Below are 22,207 nucleotides of genomic sequence, written 5' to 3' on the forward strand. Positions count from 1 at the left end.
CTCTCGTCACCTGAGGAGCACCTCCCTCTGCTCCTGCTCCCTCTGCACTCACCTGTCCCCCGTCCACAGCTCCTGCTCCTCTCACCTGTCCCCCGTCCACAGCTCCTGCTCCTCTCACCTGTCCCCCGTCCACTGGGCTGTCCTGGAGTCTGAGCCTGAGCAGGTGCTTGCTGAAGGCTGGGTGGTCCATGAGCATGTAGGAGGAGAACCCTGCTCCGCTCTGCAGCAGGAACTGGGCTACGTCCTCATTACCTGCACACCAAGCTCAGGTCCACACACCAAGCTCAGGTCACACACACCAAGCTCAGGTCACACACACCAAGCTCAGGTCACACACACCAAGCTCAGGTCACACACACCAAGCTCAGGTCACACACACCAAGCTCAGGTCACACACACCAAGCTCAGGTCACACACACCAAGCTCACGTCACACACACCAAGCTCAGGTCACACCACACCAAGCTCAGGTCACACACACCAAGCTCAGTCACACACACCAAGCTCACGTCACACACACCAAGCTCACGTCACACACACCAAGCTCAGGTCACACACACCAAGCTCACGTCACACACACCAAGCTCAGGTCACACACACCAAGCTCAGGTCACACACACCAAGCTCACGTCACACACACCAAGCTCAGGTCACACACACCAAGCTCAGGTCACACACACCAAGCTCAGGTCACACACACCAAGCTCAGGTCACACACACCAAGCTCAGGTCACACACACCAAGCTCACGTCACACACACCAAGCTCAGGTCACACACACCAAGCTCAGGTCACACACACCAAGCTCAGGTCACACACACCAAGCTCAGGTCACACACACCAAGCTCACGTCACACACACCAAGCTCACGTCACACACACCAAGCTCAGGTCACACACACCAAGCTCACGTCACACACACCAAGCTCACGTCACACACACCAAGCTCACGTCACACACACCAAGCTCAGGTCACACACACCAAGCTCACGTCACACACACCAAGCTCAGGTCACACACACCAAGCTCACGTCACACACACCAAGCTCAGGTCACACACACCAAGCTCACGTCACACACACCAAGCTCACGTCACACACACAAGCTCACGTCACACACACCAAGCTCACGTCACACACACCAAGCTCACGTCACACACACCAAGCTCAGGTCACACACACCAAGCTCAGGTCACACACACCAAGCTCACGTCACACACACCAAGCTCACGTCACACACACCAAGCTCAGGTCACACACACCAAGCTCACGTCACACACACCAAGCTCAGGTCACACACACCAAGCTCAGGTCACACACACCAAGCTCACGTCACACACACCAAGCTCAGGTCACACACACCAAGCTCAGGTCACACACACCAAGCTCAGGTCACACACACCAAGCTCAGGTCACACACACCAAGCTCAGGTCACACACACCAAGCTCACGTCACACACACCAAGCTCACGTCACACACACCAAGCTCACGTCACACACACCGGCGGACAAGGCAGCCATGTTACACACACACACTCACACACACACACACCACACACCACACACACCACACACACACACAAACAAACAGACACACACACACACTCACTCACTCACTCACTCACTCACACAGACACACAAACACACACATCCACTCACACACAAACAAACAGACACACAAACACACACACACACATGCATCCACTCTCACACACACACCCATTCACACACACACATGTACATCTATATACTGTATATCTACTCACACACACAGACACACACACTATACTTCCACTCACACACTCACGCACACTCTCGCACACACATCCACTCACACACACACTATACTTCCACTCACACACACCACACACACACACACACACACTCACACACACACACACACACACACATGCATCCACTCACACACACACACTCTCACACACACTCTCTTACACACACGCACACACACCACACACACTCTCACACACACACACACACACCACACACACACACACACACACACACACACACACACACACACACACACACACACCTGCTTGTGCGGCAGCGTACAGCGGCAGCCCGCTGATGACAGCAAAGTCGTCGCTGTGGATGGCGCAGTCCCTGACGTTAGCGTGGTAGCTGTGGACCAGGAGCCGGACCACGTCCATGTGGCCCTGCTGGCAGGAGGTGGCCAGCATCCAGTTCAGCAGGTCCATCCGGAGACACGGACCTGGGAGAGAGACACGGTCACATCCTGTCCCCCGGGCTTCTGCAGGGTGATGAACGGAGTCTCGTCTCTACCAGGGACAGAGTCCAGCAGCTCTTTGACCAAGGTGGCGTGGCCACAGTGGGCCGCCAGGATGGCCGGGTTGGTGCTGGACGGGTCCAGAGGGACAGGAACACGGGCCTCTTTTAGGAGGTACTGGACACTCTGCTGGTCCCCGTGCTGAATGGCCACACAGAGGAGATTCACCTGCCACAGACACAGACACAGACAGAGACAGAGACTTTTCATTTAGGTCATTTTTAGCAGAACAAAAACCCCAGAATCGGTTCAGGACACCTCCAAAGACCAGGTCCTCCTCCTCCCCCGTCGTCCACCATCATTGCGCTCTTGAACGCCTCGATATTGTTCGTTGCTCGGTAAAAATTAGAGTGTGTTTTTATTCCAGCTCCGACCATCCTAGAGAAGATGGTCTGGAGATCCCAGTCCAGTCCAATTAACATCTCCACTTAGGACCAGGACCAGGACTTCATCACTGCCCCCCCCAACAACTCTAAGCATCAGTGTGGGAATAAAGATCAGAACCAATTTGAAAAGACACTTTAACCAACAATGGCTCCTCCGGCAGCCTGGCACCCTCACCACGACCCTCACAGGGTCAGCAGCCACAGTCGGTCCAGATATTTAACATCCTAAATATCTCATTATTCACTTTTATGAGCTGGACCTGATCACGAGGGACCGGTTGGACTGGTCTCCGTGATCAACTATGAGCAGACAGACCTGAAGCAGCAGGTCAGTGACAGCTCGCCCACGGAGCCCCGACCTGGAGCTTCTCGGTGTCGTTAGGCAGCGGTTCCTAGTAGAAGGTGGTTAAGCGGCAGCGTTGCCCCCCGGGCAGTTTATTCCTAATCTGTCAGGGTACAGGAACAGGAACAACCTTGGGGGGACTCACCCCAGGAACACGGGGGGTTCCTGCACTGCACTCCACACAGCAGGCCTGCTGGATGAGCTCCCTGGCAACCTCCACCTGTTGGTCTTCATAGGCCGCCTTGATGTTCTCCAGAGTGGGGGAAGGAAGTACAGGACCACCTTCTGAGCCATCCAACAGGGACGTCTTGGCTCCCATCTCCTCCGCAGGACCTGGAACAGGAGGGAAACTGGTGAAACGGGAGGGTCACTGGTCCATGTGAGCAGGAGTGGGATCAAAGTGAGCCCTTTGTTCCGTCCTGCAGGTTAAACACATTTACAGCAGAACTAGGTCACCTTAATCAGAGCTCCAGCACGACTGAGTGGATTAGCAACGACTTGGAACGACTCCCGCCCTCCCAACCGGCCCACAACTGCACTCAGACTGGGATGCAAGGGAAACCCATTTCCTCAAAATGGTGAATAAACTATTACCATAAATAGAACTTATCTCGTCAACCTTTGACCTTTCCCAGCTCTTTAGGCTGCATTGACACCATCTCCATTCATGCGCTGGTGCTGGACACCAAATCCCAGCAGGTGCTCACGTGTCCAGTGGGAATAATCAGTCACCACATCGGTGGTCCCCAACCCCCGGGCCGCGGACCGGTATCGGTCCGTGGGGCGTTTGGTGCCGGGCCAGACACAAAGAATAAATAACTTACATTATTTACCTTTTATTATCCGAGTCTGAACAATCTCTTATTTTGAAAAATGACCAAATTCTCTCCGGTACATCCGTCATCAAGATGCTCGTCTTAGTCACGTGACACATCGACGCTAATAACGCTAATATTAACATTTACCGCAACCTGTTTCAAATGGCAGGGACTGGGCCCGAGCAGTCAGAACCTGACCGCTGGTCTACACGCTCGTTAACCCAGGAGGCCGAGGCTCGTCCTGACTGGAAATTCCCTATTTGATTCTATTTTCATGTTTTTAAAGGTCCTCTCTTATCAGAACCAATGTGAGATGCACATTTTCTGCAGTGGGCGTCTGTAATATGAATAATACATGCACGAGCCGGACTGGGGTGCTGATACATGAGACGTCCCAGGAGACGGGTGTCCTCCATCCACCGTCCATCCTCATCCTTAGAGGGACGTGATCAGACAGTGCACATGAAGATGGGGGAAGAAGGTGAGGTCCATACCTGACAGAGTTTTCCCAGCATACACAAATTATTCCATGAATCCAGCAGCAGCCCAGCAGACGGTCCCGTCTGTCTTCACGGGCAGATTCCTGCTTCCCTCTCGGGGGGGGACCGGCAGAGCTAGGCTACTCTGACCTACAGTGAGCCCATTCTTGGTATCTGCTAATGGTGTCAATTGGATTGGAGAGGCTAAATTTACCCGAAACTGCAGGAAGCACAAAGGGAAGTCGAGATATTTTCAGCATCTGTAAACGGGCAACAGTTTCTCCGGGTCTCTGCTGCCACTGTCCCGGAACACGCGAGTGGACGTGTGACCCTTCTGGAGTTTCGTCCCCCCCCTGGCCTCAGGGATAGAGACCGGACGGAGGGGTACATCGTGTGTTTGGACATTGACACCTCAGCAGATAAATGAGCCGCAGATACCGACAGGATGTCACCGTTCACGTTGGTGACCTGCAAACAGGATTGATCCTGTTGAGGAACAAAGTTTCACCCGCTCGTTATCAGCTGACGCTACAGGAAAAGAGCTCTTTGAAACGTGCTGCAGCTTGTAACAGTCCCCCTCCACCACTCAGCTCAGCGCTGCTTAAATGGCTCCGCGACGGCACCGTTTGGGCCCCCCTCCGGCTACGGCGTTCCGGACGGATCGGCTTTCCGGCTGCGTCCGTCCTATCGAAATGACTGCGGCGTTCAGCCGTGGCTCCGTCCTCCGCGCGCTGACTAACCTGCTCATGTCCCAGCTGTGAATCTTCCTCCTGCCTCTACCTCCACAGGAGCTCGCTCTCCTCCCATAGCTTCCCTTCCAGCCGCTGCAGAGCCTCTGGTCCGACGCCCTGGCTGCCCTCCATTAAGGATCCTCTTCTGCCCCGGAGAAGGGCTGAAGACAAAGGGAGGGGGGCGGCAGACATGCTGAGGTAGTGCAACGGCAGCAGTGTCGGCGCCTCTTTAGGCTGCTGCAGGAGCGCCCCCTACAGGTCAGCCTGCTCAGGACTTTATCCGCCCACCACAAAGGCTAACGGGTGAACAGCATTATGCTGCGGCGTAGACGAGGCGCGACAGCACAGCAGGAAGTGATGGGAGCAGCACGGAACGGCGCCGGCGGCCCCCTGCCCTCCCTGGAGGACACTGCTACCATCGGTGGGCTCAGAGTCTGCACGTGGAGGCGCCGCAGGACAGAGCGCCGAGGAGACGTTTTGACGTTTACAGGAAATAAAAGTAGACGTGAGTGAGGACGCGTGCCGGGTCTCCTGGACCTTCCTTCATCCTTCATCCCAGACAAACATGAGTGGGCGCCATCACTGAAACAGCCTTGGAATCATGCAGCAAATGAAGGCGTTGAGCAGAAGATCCGTCTGGTGTCTCTGAACGCAGCACGAACAGCCGGAGACTGAAGCCCACGGCCTCGGTTTCAATTCTGCTTTTACTAATTTGAGCACAAGTGCAGTTCCTACACACCTCCTCACGCACACATGAACCTGGACGCCGACCCCAACTCACCCGTGTGCTGCTCCATGCTGCCCGCAGACTGGTCGTGCTGGGGAAGACCCACCAACCAGTAAGACATTCCTATCCAAGGGGCCGGTTCCTCAATGTCAGTTCCTTTACATGGAAAACTGGAAATAGTCAAAAATGCCACAACATAAAGACTCATGATGCATGTTAGAATAAGGATATGAACTTTACTTAACATAACTTGGATCGAAAATCTCTAAATGTCTAAAAAGGCGCGTGAACAGAGAGATGATGTTATTAGAATCACTTCCAAATATTAGAATTAAAAACACTTTTGTCCTCCAGAGGTATGAAAATCTCGCAGTGCTGCAACGTCAGAAGGCAGAAAACGTGCACAGAAGCCACTAATGACAATTAAACATCTGAAAATAGCAGCATAACAGTGTTGGAAGCGCCGCGCAATAATGGTAAATATGCAGTGACCATCTTATTGAAATCACCTGTCATCAGAGCGAACCGCCAGTTCCAGGTTTTACGTGATTAAACTCAACTTACGCGAATTTGCTTCCAGGGGTGACGTCACGCCAGCGAAGCGACCGTCGCGCGGTTGTTTCGTTTCCAAACACATGCGATTAAAAAGGACGAGGACAAAAGACGAGGACACTGAGGAGGTCCATCAGGGAGTGAGGGACACGTCCACTCCACACCCTGGCAGAACTGACATCTTCGGAACCACAGATTAGTCCTGCACGAACTTCCTGATTCAACAACACAAACTCTCCTTTCACTCCTCCAGTGAACGCACCGTGGGCAAAGTTCCGGCAGCGCTTTTCAAAATAAAATCCGATAAAAGAATTTCAAATTAAGACCAGTTACATTACAGGATCACGTTATGTTGGTTTCATAAATGTTCCTATCTATTATAGATAACACTGATCTATAATCGGGGCTACATGAGCTGTTGTTATTACATCAAACATTTTCTTAAATGGGTAATTTCGATTGGGACACTTGTTCATGAGATGTTGTGTCCATTAGATGTTGTGTCCATGAGATGTTGTGTTCATGAGATGTGTCCATGAGATGTGTCCATGAGATGTGTCCATGAGGTGTGTCCATTAGGTGTGTCCATTAGATGTGTCCATGAGATGTGTCCATGAGGTGTGTCCATGAGATGTGTCCATGAGATGTGTCCATGAGGTGTGTTCATGAGATGTGTTCATGAGATGTGTCCATGAGATGTGTCCATGAGATGTTGTGTTCATGAGATGTGTCCATGAGATGTGTCCATGAGATGTGTCCATGAGGTGTGTCCATGAGGTGTGTCCATGAGGTGTGTCCATGAGATGTGTCCATGAGATGTGTCCATGAGATGTTGTGTCCATTAGATGTTGTGTCCATGAGATGTGTCCATGAGATGTGTCCATGAGGTGTGTCCATGAGATGTGTCCATGAGATGTGTCCATGAGATGTGTCCATGAGATGTTGTGTCCATGAGATGTGTCCATGAGATGTTGTGTCCATGAGATGTGTCCATGAGATGTGTCCATGAGATGTTGTGTCCATGAGATGTGTCCAGTGGGTCCACTGTGAATGAAAACGTCTTTATTTGAACAATCACCAAACTGACCCGACATTGAGACGGTTTCTATTCACATTTCGACTCTCATTTTTCAACTTTATGTTTTCATAATTCAGCAACAACAATTTCGTCCTTTACGAACTTTATTTGTAATATTTCGACTTGTGGGTTCGTCCACCACGAGTTATTCCAGCATTTTATTTAACTCCAAATCAAAGGCAATAAAAATGTTTGCTGGGTCTGAATGAAGAGCGTGAAGTCTTCCTGCTGTTCCTGGGGAGGTTCCTGACTCCTCAGAGTCCCATCAACACCCGATCAGAAGGTCCATCCGGAGACACGGAACCGTCTCACCACAGAACTTACTCATGAAGAGCTCCGTCCTTAAAAAGCTCCTTTGAAAGGATTTAGAATAATATTGTACAAGCTTGAAATTTGGTCCCAACACGAGAGGAACACGTGTTTATTCAGATGTTTCAGTCAGAATATTCTTGCTTTATGTGGTTTGGAAGGAGGTTCCAAATGATCATTTAACATCTGCTGATCTGATGATTATAGTCCCCATAAATAAACACTTAACTAAAGTCTTCAAACAACATCAACCCCCCACCAAACGCTTCGTCTTGAACCCGACACCAAAGAGCAAACTAAGGACAAAGAGAAGGTGGTGGACGTAGGACCGTAGATGGCCTGATGGGACTGGAACGTCTCCAGATCTTCTCACACCGCCTCCTTCAGCTTGAGGGTGACGGCCTTCACCTCGGTGTACTCGGCCAGAGCATATTCTCCCCTGGGGGGGGCAGACATGACAGCACAGTAGAGGCAGGTCAGACACGTAGAGAAGGAGCAGCTCAGGACCTAGCACACTCACAGAAGGTCTCTTACAGCTCTCGGCCAATGCCCGACATCTTGTACCCACCAAAGGGGGTCTGGGCATGCAGGGAGTTATAGCAGTTTATCCTGGACACACAGAGAAGAGAGAGAAGATTGGTTCTTTTGGGGGTTCCCCCGACTTTTTGAAGCCTGAAACGAAAAAGGAAGAACTTTACCACACAGTTCCTGTCTCCAGGGCTGCAGACACAGATAAAGCTCTGTCCATGCTCGAGGTGAAGATGGCCGACACCAGCCCGTAGCGGGAGCTGTTTGCTCTCCGGACGGCCTCTTCCTGGCTCTGGAAGCTGAATATACACTGGACAGGACCAAAGATCTGAGGGGACCATGAAGATGGTTCTGAGAGGGCCAGCAGCCGACAGACAAGCAAAACACATCCTCACATAGATCTGTATGTGTGTGTGTGTGTGTGTGCGGGTGTGTGTGTGTGTGTGTGTGTGGTGTGGTGTGTGTGTGTGTGTGTGTGTGTGTGTGCGTGTGTGTGTGTGTCTGTGTGTGCGTGTGTGTGTGTGTGTGCGTGTGTGTTGTGTGCGTGTGTGGTGTGTGTGTGTGCGTGTGTGTGTGTGTGGTGCGTGTGTGTGTGTGTGTGTTGTGTGTGTGTGTGCGTGTGTGTGTGTGTGTGTGTGTGTGTTGTGTGTGTGTGTGTGCGTGTGTGTGTGTGTGCATGTGTGTGTGTGTGTGCGTGTGTGTGTGTGTGAGTGTGTGTGTGTGTGAGTGTGTGTGTGTGTGTGTGTGTGTGTGAGTGCAGGTGTGTGTGTGTGTGTGTGTGTGTGTGTGGTGTTGTGTGTGTGTGTGTGTGTGTGCGTGTGTGTGTGTGTGTGTGTGTGTGTGTGTGCAGGTGTGCTCTTGCATCCTACCTGAGCTGCAAATGTGTATCAAATCTGTTTTAGCTGCTGATGATCAGAATTTGCTTCTGTGTGTAAAATCAACTAACATGCAGATAGTTTGAACAAACCACACAAGTTCCGGCTTAGAGGCTCTTGCGAGACACTGATCTTCAACAGAAACAAACCAGGAAGTGACTTCATATCTGTGAGGCGAGCCAGCAGATCATTTTCAGATCCTTTTTGAGCTTTCCTCATAGGTGGAAGTCCAGGACCTAAACCCTATGAAGTTTCAGCCACCTGCGTAATAAGGGGCGGAGCAACCAGCAACCAGGTGACTGAAGCTCCAAAGGTGCTACTGGCGTCTGGAGCTCCCCAACAGTCCGCTAGAACACACGAAGCCTCTTGGATGAGAGGTGAAACGTCTTTATGAAACCCAAACGGTCCAGTTGCTACGATCCTGCTACCAGAATCTCTGACTCCTCTTTAAAGGACATTTTATTGTTGCAGATCATCTGTGGACCATCATGTTCCCTCTTCCTTCTGTGGTGTCATTACCCCTCTGATCCACAAGGGGTCAGGCTTGCTTTAACAAGCCCCGCCTCCCTCAGTGGTGGCTTTTACCTCCTCTTTGGCGATGCGCATGTGATCCTTGACCCCAGAGAAGATGGTGGGCTGAATGAAGAGGCTCTTGTTGCTCACAGGCGTGCCCCCATACTCCAGCCTGGCTCCCTCCTCCTTGCCGCTCTCTATGAGATCCATAATCTTGTCAAACTGCTGTTGGTCAATCTAAAGGGTCACAGAGAGTAATAACAGAGGGGAGTGGGATTATAAAAATGCTGGGACTGCATAAACAAATATAGACGTTTATGTTATATATGGAAAAGACATAAATGCTGACGTCAGGGTCCAGGTCTCATCTACCGTCCGACTAATGTTCCTACCTGGGGTCCATGTGACGTCAGCGGATCCAGCGGATCTCCTACGACTATTTTCTTGGCATTTTCTATGCTGAGACGCACGAACTGGTCATGGATGCTTTCCTCCACAAAGACGCGCGAGGCAGCCGTGCAGCACTGTCCCTGGTTATAGAAGGCTCCTGTCTGGGTGTCCTCCACGGCCAGCTGCACTGTGGACACACATCTGGTTACCTCTAATGCCCGTTAATGATCTGATGAAGGTGCGGAAGACTCGGGTTCAGGCAGTGGCTCGGCCAGCCTGGGTCCTTGTGCAAGGCCAGCAAGATGGATGTTACTGGGCCAACATGGTGGACTGAGGAGAAGTGGCTCAGATTGTGGAACTGATAAAGTATTTCTGTTAGACCAGCAAAAACCCGTATGAGAAGAGGATGTGGGACCAACGAAAGTAAACACGGCGCCACGGCGAGCATATGACTGTGTTCTCTGTGCTGCAGCGCCACCATGAAGAAGAGAATGGGGGCTGCAGGAAAGAAACATGTCACAACCCTGGTTCCACCAGGCCACAAGAACTAGAGAACTAGCTACAGCTGTGGAGAAAACATCAGATGGAGGATTGGATGGATGGATGGATGGATGGATGGATGGGTGGATGGATGGATGGATGGATGGATGGATGGATGGATGGATGGGTGGATGGATGGATGGGTGGGTGGGTGGATGGATGGATGGATGGATGGATGGGTGGATGGGTGGATGGGTGGGTGGGTGGATGGATGGATGGATGGATGGATGGGTGGGTGGGTGGATGGATGGATGGATGGATGGATGGGTGGGTGGATGGATGGATGGGTGGATGATGGATGATAGATGGGGAGAAAGATGGATGGACAGACAGATCGACAGATGGATGGACAGACAGATGCATGGACAGACAGATGGACGGATGGATGGATGGACAGACAGATGGACGGATGGATGGATGGACAGACAGGTGGACAGATGGATGGATGGACAGACAGATGGACAGACAGATGGACAGACGGATGACGGATGGATGGACAGACGGATGGACAGACAGATGGACAGACAGGTGGACGGACAGATGGGTGGATGGATGGATGGACAGACAGATGGATGGATGGACAGACAGATGGACAGATGGATGGATGGACAGACGGATGGACAGACAGGTGGACGGACAGATGGGTGGATGGATGGATGGACAGACAGATGGACAGACGGATGGACAGACAGACAGATGGACAGACAGATGGACAGACAGACAGATGGACAGACGGATGGACAGACAGGTGGACGGACAGATGGGTGGATGGATGGATGGACAGACAGATGGACAGACGGATGGACAGACAGATGGACAGACAGATGGACAGACGGATGGACAGACAGGTGGACGGACAGATGGGTGGATGGATGGATGGACAGACAGATGGATGGATGGACAGACAGATGGACAGATGGATGGATGGACAGACGGATGGACAGACAGGTGGACGGACAGATGGGTGGATGGATGGATGGACAGACAGATGGACAGACGGATGGACAGACAGATGGACAGACAGGTGGACGGACAGATGGGTGGATGGATGGATGGACAGACAGATGGACAGATGGATGGATGGACAGACGGATGGACAGACAGATCGACCGATGGATGGATGGACAGATGGATGGACAGACGGATGGACAGACAGGTGGACAGACGGATGGACAGATGGATGGACAGACGGATGGACAGACAGGTGGACGGATGGATGAGACCCACAGATCCACAATGCTCGGCCCTGATCCTGAAGAAGGAGCCCCTCCAGAAGGGTCTCCAGGCCGTGGGAGGGGCCCCCTGCTCAACGTTGATCAGCCATTGGGATGTTAGGGTTCAGGGTCGGGGACCAGAACCACCCTAACATCGTCAGGGACCAGAACCACACGGACCTCTGAGCCAGCGTGGGGAAGGTGAACTTACAGTCGCAGTCAGCAAACACGATGCAGGGGTTCTTCCCTCCCAGCTCCAAGGTCACTCTCTTCAAGTTGCTTTTGGCTGCTGCTGTTTGGATCAGCTGACCCGTCTGAATCACAGAGACACCTCTGTCACCACCATGAGAGACACCTCTGTCACCACCATGAGAGACACCTCTACAACACCTCTGTCACCACCATGAGAGACACCTCTACAACACCTCTGCTTCTGGTGCTGCCAATGCCAATAAAAGTCTTTATCTTTTAGCATTATCTTGAGAGCAGGAAAGTGCGGCCAGCTAACCCACCTCAGTAGAACCTGTGAAGGCCACCTTGTCGATGTCCATGTGGTTGGCGATAGCTGCTCCGGCGGTGGGACCAAACCCTGGAACGATGTTCACCACCCCAGCAGGGAACCCAGCCTGTGGTACAGACAGCAGCTGAGTGCAGGGACTAACCTGTATACCCCACCTCTCGGGTCCCCTTGGGTCCCAGCCCATTGTCCAACCTCTTTGATGAGTGATCCCATGTGGAGGGCTGTCAGGGGGGTCTGTTCGGCTGGTTTGACCACCACCGTGTTTCCACAGCTCAGGGCTGGTGCGATCTTCCACATGAACATCAGCAAAGGAAAGTTCCACTGGCACAGACAAAAGAACACGTTTGTTTTAATTGCTGCTTTTTGAGCTCCAGAATTAAAATCACCAGAACTCTTCAGTCAGCGAGAGGCCCGAGGAGAAGAGCATGAGGCTGCTGTGGACTACATTTACCAACACCTCGCGTTATCTCGTGAGCTTCCTTGTTCTTTCACAATTTCCTGTGGCCATCCTGGAATGTGTGGTGATCTACACACATACAGGATATATGAGGGTCCACCTGACTACCCTCATTGCTCAGAAGATTCAATCCAATCCAACTTTATTTGCACAGCATCTATTACAATCTACACTCTTTCAATCTATCAGCTTTTCAGCATCATGGTGGGTCAGTAGCTTCCTGATCTTTGTGATGTTCCTCAGGTGAAAAAAGGCACTTCTAGAGACTATTTTAATGTGTGAGTTGAAGGAGAGATTTTGGTCAAAAGTTACTAGATGTTAATGAGATACCGTCTAGAGTGATCATGTGATCTAATCTATCCCTGAGAGGTTCAGGACCAAACACCATGACCTCAGTTTTTCCTGAGTTAAGGAGGAGGAAATTTGAGGACATCCCAAAATTTTATGTCTTTTATAGAAACCCAGAGCTTGACACCGCCATCACCACCATCACCACCATCACCACCATCAGGTGGGTAGGCGTGGCCAGAAAAAACCATAACAGGAAGAAACCTTGAAGGGATCCAGGCTCATGTGGTGGTGGGGGGGGTCCTCCAGATAATCTGGGTAAAGGAGGAGGAGGGCAGTAGGAAAGGAAGAGACACACATTTGTATTATCTATGGGGGCACCTGGCACATGTAGTCGCCCTCCCATCTGCCCCAGGTAATGAGATGTCCTCTGAAGGGTTCTGAGCTGGTGAAGTAGCGGCCCTGTCTCATATTCGTTGTTTGAGCATCATGGACACTCATGTCATTAAGGGATCTGAGAGTAAAAAAAAGCCCATTTTCCTCTCAGACGGACTCGTGCTGCATTTAAAGAGCTGCAGTAGGAACATGCCGTTGCTGCAGGCTGTCAAAACTACACGTCGGTTTCTGATCGGCTGCTCCACTAAAACCTAAAACTGCTTTGTAGAAATGTATTTAGAGTCTTGTGTGTCCTCCTGAAAGCCAAAAAGGGCTCAGCAAAGAGGAGGTGTTGTTTACGGAGAGCAAAGATTAAGCTAAGGTTTCAAGGGTGTTCAGCGGGCTCTGGTTTCAGCTCCACATCCAGTGTTTGGAACTACCAACACTTGGATCAGCAGCACCATCACAGCTCTGCTGCTGGCTGAATCCATCTTTTGTGGCCGTATGATGTCATCAGCAAAGCTGATGTTCTGTAAGAACTACAACACTCTGTCGAATAACCCGGGCAGGTCTGAGAAGATCCTCAGCAGGATCTGTCCTCCAGTCCAGCCTCCCAGTAAGAGCTGGGGTGTCCCTGCAGGGCTGACACCACATGCAGGGCAGAGCTTCCTCTGAACGGGGATCTCGTTAAAGAACCTTTATCTCGTGTAACATGTGACAGGTCAGACAGGCAGTAATGAGCGGTTGTTCCTGGGGATAACCTACTGGAATGATGGCTCCACACACACCGACGGGCTCATGCTTGGTTATGCTCATGAAGCTTTCATCTGGAAAGAAAAAGTTGGCATTTGTTAAACGGCTGCAACAGATGATGCGTTTGTTAGATTCGGGGTCTCTTGTGTTCCCCTTCCATGCCAGCGCCATGATTGTCATGATTCCACCTCTGGATGGTTGTGGCGAGCTGTGGTTGAGGGTCTGGGCCGGCTCCCTGCTCCACACCCTGACCTTCTCTGGTTTCCCGCCCTGACAGACTCGCTCATGACAGGACCACTTTCAGGCTTCCGTTATCGTTGTGGGTGAGTCCACGTCAACCGAAGCCAACATTTACTCACCCACACTTGGAGCTGAAGGTACTGAGGGGACGTTGGGGGAGTTTTCGTATCAGAGGAACGTCCTGGGCCAAAGTGCCACTGAAGACTCCATCTTGTCCAGCAGATTTTAATCACAATAATCCATAATCAGAATTCATTATCGGTGTGATAGAGACTTTCAACTCACTTGTGACAAAGGACATCCCATAAAAAACCCAGTTCCTTATTAACAATGTTCAGCGTGTACGAGAACCTAGTTTCATGCAAAAACCAAAAGTCATGGAATAACGCTCCAAATGTGTCTAAGCCTGGTTGTTTGAACTCTGGTTGCCATGGAAATAAGACGAGAGAGAAATCTCTCCTGTCTCCTGTGGGATGGTGTTATCTCTCCTCCAGATGAACGGGAGACCACTTCAGAGTGGGAGAAAGGATTAAGAGGCGAGCCGGTGTGAGGAGGCCAGTGGTTAATCCTCCCACGGTTCCAGCCCAGCGGTTCCTATCTAAGCCCTGTTCCTCCCCCTGTCATCCTCACTACATCTCATCTCTATTGGCATCTAATCGAGAGGAAAAGGCAAAGGTGTTTTGTCTAGCGGCTGTCCCGCAGGGACACAAGAGACACCCGTGGGCTCTGGCGAGCAGGGGGGCGGACTCCCATCGGAGCCACCACGCCAGTCTGTGAAGACCAGAACCTCCTGCGTCTGCTGAGGCTGGGAACACTCACCCACTCGCAGGCTCTTGCCGTGGATCTTGTCGCTCCAGCCAGCGTAGTACCTCAGGGTTTTGATGCTGCCGTCCAGGTCGATGAAGAGGGACTGCAGGAAGGGCTTCCCCGTGTCCAGCGTCTCCACCGTCTGTGACGACAGCAGCACTGGCCTCACAATCAAACTCTCCTGGGCTCCGGGAAGCAAAACCACAATCTACCATTTTGTTGGGACACTGCGGGACATTTGTCCACGTTGTCGTCTTCATATCCTGGAGGTCAAAGTTCATCAACTCAACAAGCTCGTGTTTAAGTAACTCCTATGTGATTTTTAAAAATATATTTACAAATTAAACTTTGTAGTTTGTAGCTGAAATGTCCCATTTAGGCCTAAAAAACTTGCAGTTAAATCCAGACACTTTGATTCTTCTGTCCATTTTCACTTTGATCTCAATGTGAATGGAAACTAACAGCAGCGGCTCTTATGTCCCTGAACACTTTAATCTGCTTCTGATTTCCACACTCTGCTCGTTAAATGTGTGTAATTAGCGCTCACATGCAGTCTGTTATTACTTCAGTGGCGTGTCGGAGCTGAGTGGTTCGTGCACGTCGAGGACGAAACCAGAGGAAATGCTGAGGGAGGATCAAAGAGCGTCCTGGTGGAATATTGCCCAGCTAATGGATCAATAAACACGACTGCACTAGATACAGGCCCAAAGAAAGACCCTTAAAAGTTCCCTTCTGTTCCCTCAAAGATGCGTTTGCTGTCCCTGCTGCTGGTCTCTCTGAATCATCGCTGTAGTTTTAGTTTGTTTCAGAGCAGGAAGTTTATTCTACATTTATTTAGGCTTGAAAATGCATCAATCAATGAGGCCACTGCTGCTAATAATAGAATCTCAAAGACATTCACTTAATTAATAACAATTAATTGAGATCTGGACTAAAAATAAATGGCAGAATAAATATCAGCTTTGTTTTTTCCTATATAAAGTTCTATAAAACAGCCTGAAAGTGCTGTGCTGCAAGTGAGTAGCTGGTTGGGTGGTTGGGTAGTTGGTTGGGTAGGTGGTTGGGTGGTTGGGTAGTTGGTTGGGTGGTTGGGTAGTTGGTTGAGTAGTTGGTTGGGTAGTTGGTTGGGTAGTCGGTTGGGTAGGTGGTTGGGTAGTTGGTTGGGTAGTTGGTTGGGTAGGTGGTTGGGTAGATGTTGGGTAGTTGGTTGGGTAGATGTTGGGTAGTTGGTTGGGTAGTTGGTTGGGTAGTTGGTTGGGTAGATGTTGGGTAGTTGGTTGGGTAGGTGGTTGGGTAGTTGGTTGGGTAGTCGGTTGGGTAGGTGGTTGGGTAGGTGGTTGGGTAGTTGGTTGGGTAGGTGGTTGGGTAGTTTGTCTGTAGTTTGTGTGTGAGAGAGACTCACCGCCAGCAGGAGCCGATCTCTCTCCACCAGGTCGGCCAGCCTGTGCAGCAGTTTTCCCCGACTGCAGGCGTCCATCCTCTGCCAGGCGGAACCTCTCCGACCGGCCGCCTTTGCTGCTGCCACTGCTTTGTCCACGTCCTCCTGCGAGGAGACGCATCAGGTTGTACCAACAGCAAAGTGAAGAAAAGGCAGCAGCTTCCACAGACTGTGGCCGATGAGCCTGCAGACGTGGCTGAGGGAGTAAAACCAAGACGCTCGTTAAAGCCTTCTGACCTCGTCCGCTTCCTCCACCTCACAGAGTTTGCAACCTGTTGCTGGGTTGAAAGTTGCAAAAGTCCTCCCCCTGCTGGACTGGACCCATTTATTGTCAATGAAGATCTGTGGAAGTGGAGGAGTTTAGTGGCGCGGCAGAGGTGTGGAGGCGCCTGCAGCAGGTGACCTGGCGGCCGTTTACCTTGGTGAATCTGATCTCCTGGACGTGGACGGGCTGAGGAGGACCAGGAGCCGGGGTCTCCTCGCTCCTTCCATTCTCTTTTGTTCCATTCTGCTCCATTTTTGGGAGGCAGGTACAGTCCGGGCTCTGTCTTCCTGCTCGTCTACTCCGTCTTCTCTTCCCTGGTCGTTTATAACAATGTGGATTCAGCCCCTCCTCACTCAGAAGGTTAAACTCCACCCCGACAACAAAGCCTTTATCTGAGCTTCCTCCCTGCTTTAAACACTTCCCAGCAGTTGGGAAGCCTGAAATCAAATCCTTCCAGAGGAGGAGGCTGCCCGTCCCAGCCCGATCAAAGCGCCGCCAGATGAGCAGCCGTGTTCATAAAGCAGCGACACATGCAGGCGTGTAGCCACCATAAAACACCTTTACAAGGTTTACGATTACTCCCTTTACAAGATAAACAACACGGCCTCTTCCAACACCAAAACAAGCATCTGCACACACACACACACACACACACACACACACACACACACACACACACACACACACACACGTGCACGTCATCATGACATATAGGGAATTTCCATAGACAAATCCAACCACTACCTTCATTTTTTTGTCTGATTCTTTAAAAACAACCACATGGATGGATTATTATTACTAGTACTAGTATAATATTGTGATATTGGGTTTCTGGGACAGAACCGACAGCCCAGTGAGCCCAGTGAGCCCAGTGAGCCCAGTGAGGAAGCCGTCAGACTTATGGACCGTCCAAGCCTTTAAACGGGGTCTTGTCTTGTGCTGCTGCGTGTCCCCCAGCTCAGCCAGTAATGAGACTGGGACCACTGTTGCCACGGCTACACCGGAGCTTTCATCTGCTTCCATCGGACCGTTTGGGCCGACGGCCGGCGCCGCAGCCACTGTGCTAAGGTGTTAGGAGCTGCCTTGTTGGTTTTTGCACCTGGGTCTGGTGAGGCTGAACGGAGCTGAACACATGCAAACAAGTGCTATTGTTCCGGGGACAAAGCTGCTCGCTCGCTCCAGACGTGCACCCACACACAGAAAGCTTCTGTTTCCCCTTCATTGCTTCTTGTCACTCTTTATGTCAAAGTTTAATTCGGACAATGGGCTTTCACAGACTCATTTCTCACTTCAGCAACTTTCTAACACTTCATAATGAGACGGAGGGAAATTCAAAGGGACGGACTAAAGAGAGAGAGAGTGGGCCGCCACTGTGGGTTCTTCTATCAGCGTGAGGACCAGTTTAAACTCAGAAGGGTTTGGGACGGAAGGCTCCTCAGTCTAGTGGGACCAGAGGAACCAGCCAGTTCTGCTGCACGTGGCGGCCCAGTTCAGGTCCCCCCCACGTCAGATAGTCAGAGTCAAGGGCTGAGGTGGCGTCCACAGGCCTCCAGGCTGTAAAGGCTTGGTGTTCAGGTCATGGGGGTACCTGAGGGTATAGGCTGGTCCTCACAATGTGTGTGTGCGTGTGTGTGTGTGTGTGTGTGCGTGTGTGTGTGTGTGTGTGTGTGTGTGCGTGTGTGTGTGTGTGTGTGTGTGTCAGGCTGGGTGGGGACTTTGTCAGGATAAATTAGGAGGATGAGCTGAAAGGAATGCTCATCATCAGCCTGTAGAGCTGAGGGTCGAGCGGAGGATCAAAGCTGTATATAGACTACCTGTCTGTCTGACTGTCTGTCTGACCGTCTGTCTGTCTAACTGACTGTCTGTCTGTCTGTCTAACTGACTGTCTGTCTGACCGTCTGTCTGTCTGTCTGACTGTCTGTCTGTCTGACCGTCTGTCTGTCTGTCTAACTGTCTGACCGTCTGTCTAACTGACTGACTGTCTGTCTAACTGACTGTCTGTCTGACTGTCTGTCTAACTTACTGTCTGTCTAACTGACTGACCGTCTGTCTGTCTGTCTAACTGACTGTCTGTCTAACTGACTGACCGTCTGTCTGTCTGTCTAACTGACCGTCTGTCTAACTGACTGACCGTCTGTCTAACTGACTGTCTGTCTGACCGTCTGTCTTACCCTCCATCCATCCACCCATCATCCAGCCATCCATACACCCATCATCCATCCATCCACCCATCCATCCATCCACCCATCATCCAGCCATCCATCATCCACCCACCCATCATCCATCCATCCACCACCCATCATCCAGCCATCCACCCACCCATCAGCCATCCAGCCACCCACCCAGCATCCAGCCAGCCAGACACCCAGCATCCAGCCAGCCACCCACCAGCAGCCAGCCAGCCAGCAGCCAGCAGCCAGCCAGCCACCCACCCAGCAGCCAGCCACCCACCCAGCAGCCAGCCAGCCAGCAGCCAGCCAGCCAGCAGCCAGCAGCCACCCACCCAGCAGCCAGCCACCCACCAGCAGCCAGCCAGCCAGACACCCAGCATCCATCCAGCCACCCACCCATCAGCCATCCATCCACCCACCCAGCAGCCAGCCACCCACCCATCATCCATCCAGCCATCATCCATCCATCCACCCCCCATCATCCATCCATCCACCCACCCATCATCCATCCATCCATACACCCATCATCCATCCATCCACCACCCATCATCCATCCATCCACCCACCCATCATCCATCCATCCACCACCCATCATCCATCCATCCATCATCCATCCATCCATACACCATCATCCATCCATCCATCCACCCACCCATCATCATCCATCCATCCATACACCCATCATCCATCCATCCATCATCCACCCATCATCCATCATCCACCCATCATCCATCCATCCATCCATCATCCATCATCCACCCACCCATCATCCATCCATCCATCATCCACCCATCATCCATCATCCACCCATCATCCATCCATCCATCCATCATCCACCCATCATCCATCCATCCACCCATCATCCATCCATCCATCCATCCATCATCCATCCATCCATCCACCTCATTGCAGCTGTTCCCTGACACTGATGATCAGGAACCATCAGTATCTGTATCACCATCTTCTGGGTCACTTTAGTCGATAACAGGAGGAAACCTGCTGGAGGACACTAGAAATGTAGTAACGGCACCACCTGGTTCTGGTTCTGATTGTTTGGGTCAGCAAACACAGTTTAAGCTCTGTCTGACATCACAATCCTACACAGGAGAAACGTTGCTCAACCATAAAATATTTGAAAATATCATTTTCATCTTTTCTCTGGTGTTTTTTTTCCAACTGTGGCTTTTATTTACAGTATTTCTGTGTTGTCGATCAAGTAGATCATTAAATCCTTTCCTAGTTTGTGTGGGTGGATTTTGCTGGGATGGACAGCACTGATCGATGTCTCGGCTTTCTTTCTGGCCCGGGTTCCAACACGGCATCAACATCCACTCAGCACTGGGAGCTGTGGGGCTCAGCACTGGGAGCTGTGGGGCTCAGCTCCACTCAGCACTGGGAGCTGTGGGGCTCAGTACTGGGAGCTGTGGGGCTCAGCACTGGGAGCTGTGGGGCTCAGCTCTGGGAGCTGTGGGGCTCAGCTCCACTCAGCACTGGGAGCTGTGGGGCTCAGCTCCACTCAGCACTGGGAGCTGTGGGGCTCAGCACTGGGAGCTGTGGGGCTCAGCTCCACTCAGCACTGGGAGCTGTGGGGCTCAGCTCCACTCAGCACTGGGAGCTGTGGGGCCTTCTGTCATCCCTCCCCGAGGGCAGCAGGAGTGAGACGGCCCTTTGATGTGAGACGACGGCCCTTTGATGTGAGACGACGGGCCTTTGATGCGAGACGACGGGCCTTTGATGTGAGACGACGGCCCTTTGATGTGAGACGACAGCCCTTTGATGTGAGGCGACGGCCCTTTGATGTGAGACGACGGGCCTTTGATGTGAGGAGGTTCTAACTCTGCCTGTTCTCACCAGTTCAGGTCCTTCAGGCCTCTTTACTCAGGCTGTTTCCAGCACTGAGAGAATTCTTTGTGTTTTCAGATCAGAGCAATTTGCAGTTTTATTCAGCGACACTGTGGAACAAAGGAGTTCCTCGTTTTAAAGCCCAGTCTTCAGTTATCCAGAGCAACATTTCTTCTCTTTCCTGCCAACGTCTTCAGCTCCTCACTGGGAAAGAGGCTGGTGCCCTGGATCTCCTCTGAGGAGGAAATTCCTTGGTTGGGTTCTGCTTCACTGGGCTGTGAATCTGACAGAAGCTCTTTTCACCACAATATGAAGTCTTAATAAAGCCGTGCACCTAACAGGTGGTTATGGCAGCGGAGGCTGGGAACCACCAGAAAGAGCCTCTTTGTTTTTGTCAGGCTGGTATTTGGTGGCAGAACGTCACTCAGCTGAGCCCCGGGAGCTGCTCGTCTCCAGAACCAGGACGGCCCAAATTATCAGGAGAACCCACAATTATGATGACAACAGCTGCCTTTGTCCAAAGTCTTGATGGTAAAATAATAATAATAGTAAAATAAATAGAGGAGACAGAGCACGTAGGGTAAAATACAGAATCACCTTTACATTGACCCTCCTCCAGAATCAGACACTGACCTTCCTCCATAGGTTAAAAAGTTCATATCTGGCCTCAGAATCAGCGCGGTTCTGGGCTCTACCAGGGTCAACCAGACAGGAACCCAAGCAGGATTTCTACTGGAGGGTTTTAACAGGTGTGACATCACCTCAGAGCTACCACATCTGGAGAAATATGTCACAACTCCAACCAGAATGGAGAATGTTCTGGACTTCTCTTACTGGGACCGGGGTTTCATTGACTGTGGTCCAGGTTTCCATGCACTGGCTCTCACCAGACAACTAGAACTAGTCCCACAAACTATAGAAAATGGATTAGACAGGATATGAATGTCCACTTGGTCCAGAAGAAACAAGGAGACAAGTCCAGGTTGAGGAGGAAGCAAACCTGACCCGGATCTGCTATAGCTTTATTCTATAGCTAGCTATAAAGTAGAGGAACGGCGATGGGCCGAGCCACCAAACCTGCTGGGGTCCACCCCCTCCTCCACGGAACCACCCAGCCCACCCACAGGTGGACCGCGATGACCAGCCCCCAGTAGAGTTTGGACCCCAGCGGGAGGTTGACCACTGTCCCTTTCTGGGTCCACAATGTGTGAAGGCTGGTCCCCCCCCAGACGAGGTCTAGCAGTAGTTTTGGACCAGCGACCAG

General features: G+C 51.5%; 2 protein-coding genes and 1 long non-coding RNA gene across 10 annotated transcripts in view; 1 reads left to right on the forward strand and 2 right to left on the reverse strand.

The window, feature by feature from the left end:
* lrrk1 (leucine-rich repeat kinase 1) overlaps positions 1 to 6,617 on the reverse strand; it is a 34,744-nt gene extending 28,127 nt beyond the window's left edge. For 3 of the 8 annotated variants that reach the window (XR_008949345.1, XM_057025065.1, XM_057025064.1), the window contains exons 1-6: positions 6,353 to 6,617; positions 5,843 to 5,944; positions 3,179 to 3,366; positions 2,301 to 2,472; positions 2,050 to 2,229; positions 53 to 252 (exon numbers count right to left, since the gene is read on the reverse strand). Coding sequence is in view for 7 of the 8 variants with exons in the window: in XM_057025065.1 (XP_056881045.1) it covers positions 53 to 252; positions 2,050 to 2,229; positions 2,301 to 2,472; positions 3,179 to 3,366; positions 5,843 to 5,944; positions 6,353 to 6,425 (915 nt within the window). In the remaining variant the exon portion in view is untranslated. Of the gene's footprint in view, positions 1 to 52; positions 253 to 2,049; positions 2,230 to 2,300; positions 2,473 to 3,178; positions 3,367 to 3,489; positions 4,258 to 4,345; positions 4,754 to 5,070; positions 5,211 to 5,842; positions 5,959 to 6,352 lie in introns of those variants that run through there. The other 5 variants (XM_057025066.1, XM_057025067.1, XM_057025069.1 and 2 more) reach the window with 5 other exon arrangements.
* Positions 5,942 to 7,624, forward strand: LOC130521487 (uncharacterized). Its single transcript, XR_008949346.1, has 2 exons — positions 5,942 to 6,264; positions 6,369 to 7,624. It is a non-coding gene; the product is annotated as an uncharacterized LOC130521487 (long non-coding RNA).
* Positions 7,625 to 7,804: 180 nt separating this feature from the next.
* aldh1a3 (aldehyde dehydrogenase 1 family, member A3) lies at positions 7,805 to 22,169 on the reverse strand. Its single transcript, XM_057025075.1, has 15 exons — positions 20,295 to 22,169; positions 20,004 to 20,198; positions 17,084 to 17,244; positions 16,903 to 17,007; positions 16,630 to 16,770; positions 15,240 to 15,369; positions 14,193 to 14,254; positions 12,500 to 12,628; positions 12,300 to 12,413; positions 11,999 to 12,101; positions 10,036 to 10,220; positions 9,716 to 9,880; positions 8,426 to 8,583; positions 8,262 to 8,336; positions 7,805 to 8,166 (listed from the first exon to the last, which is right to left on the reverse strand). The coding sequence occupies exons 3-15, from the start codon at positions 17,180 to 17,182 to the stop codon at positions 8,097 to 8,099; spliced, it is 1,536 nt and encodes a 511-aa protein (XP_056881055.1). The 5' UTR covers positions 17,183 to 17,244; positions 20,004 to 20,198; positions 20,295 to 22,169; the 3' UTR covers positions 7,805 to 8,096.
* Between the last annotated feature and the right edge of the window lie 38 nt (positions 22,170 to 22,207).

The sequence above is a fragment of the Takifugu flavidus genome, chromosome 2, assembly GCF_003711565.1.
Source record: "Takifugu flavidus isolate HTHZ2018 chromosome 2, ASM371156v2, whole genome shotgun sequence".
NCBI classification, from domain to species: domain Eukaryota; kingdom Metazoa; phylum Chordata; class Actinopteri; order Tetraodontiformes; family Tetraodontidae; genus Takifugu; species Takifugu flavidus.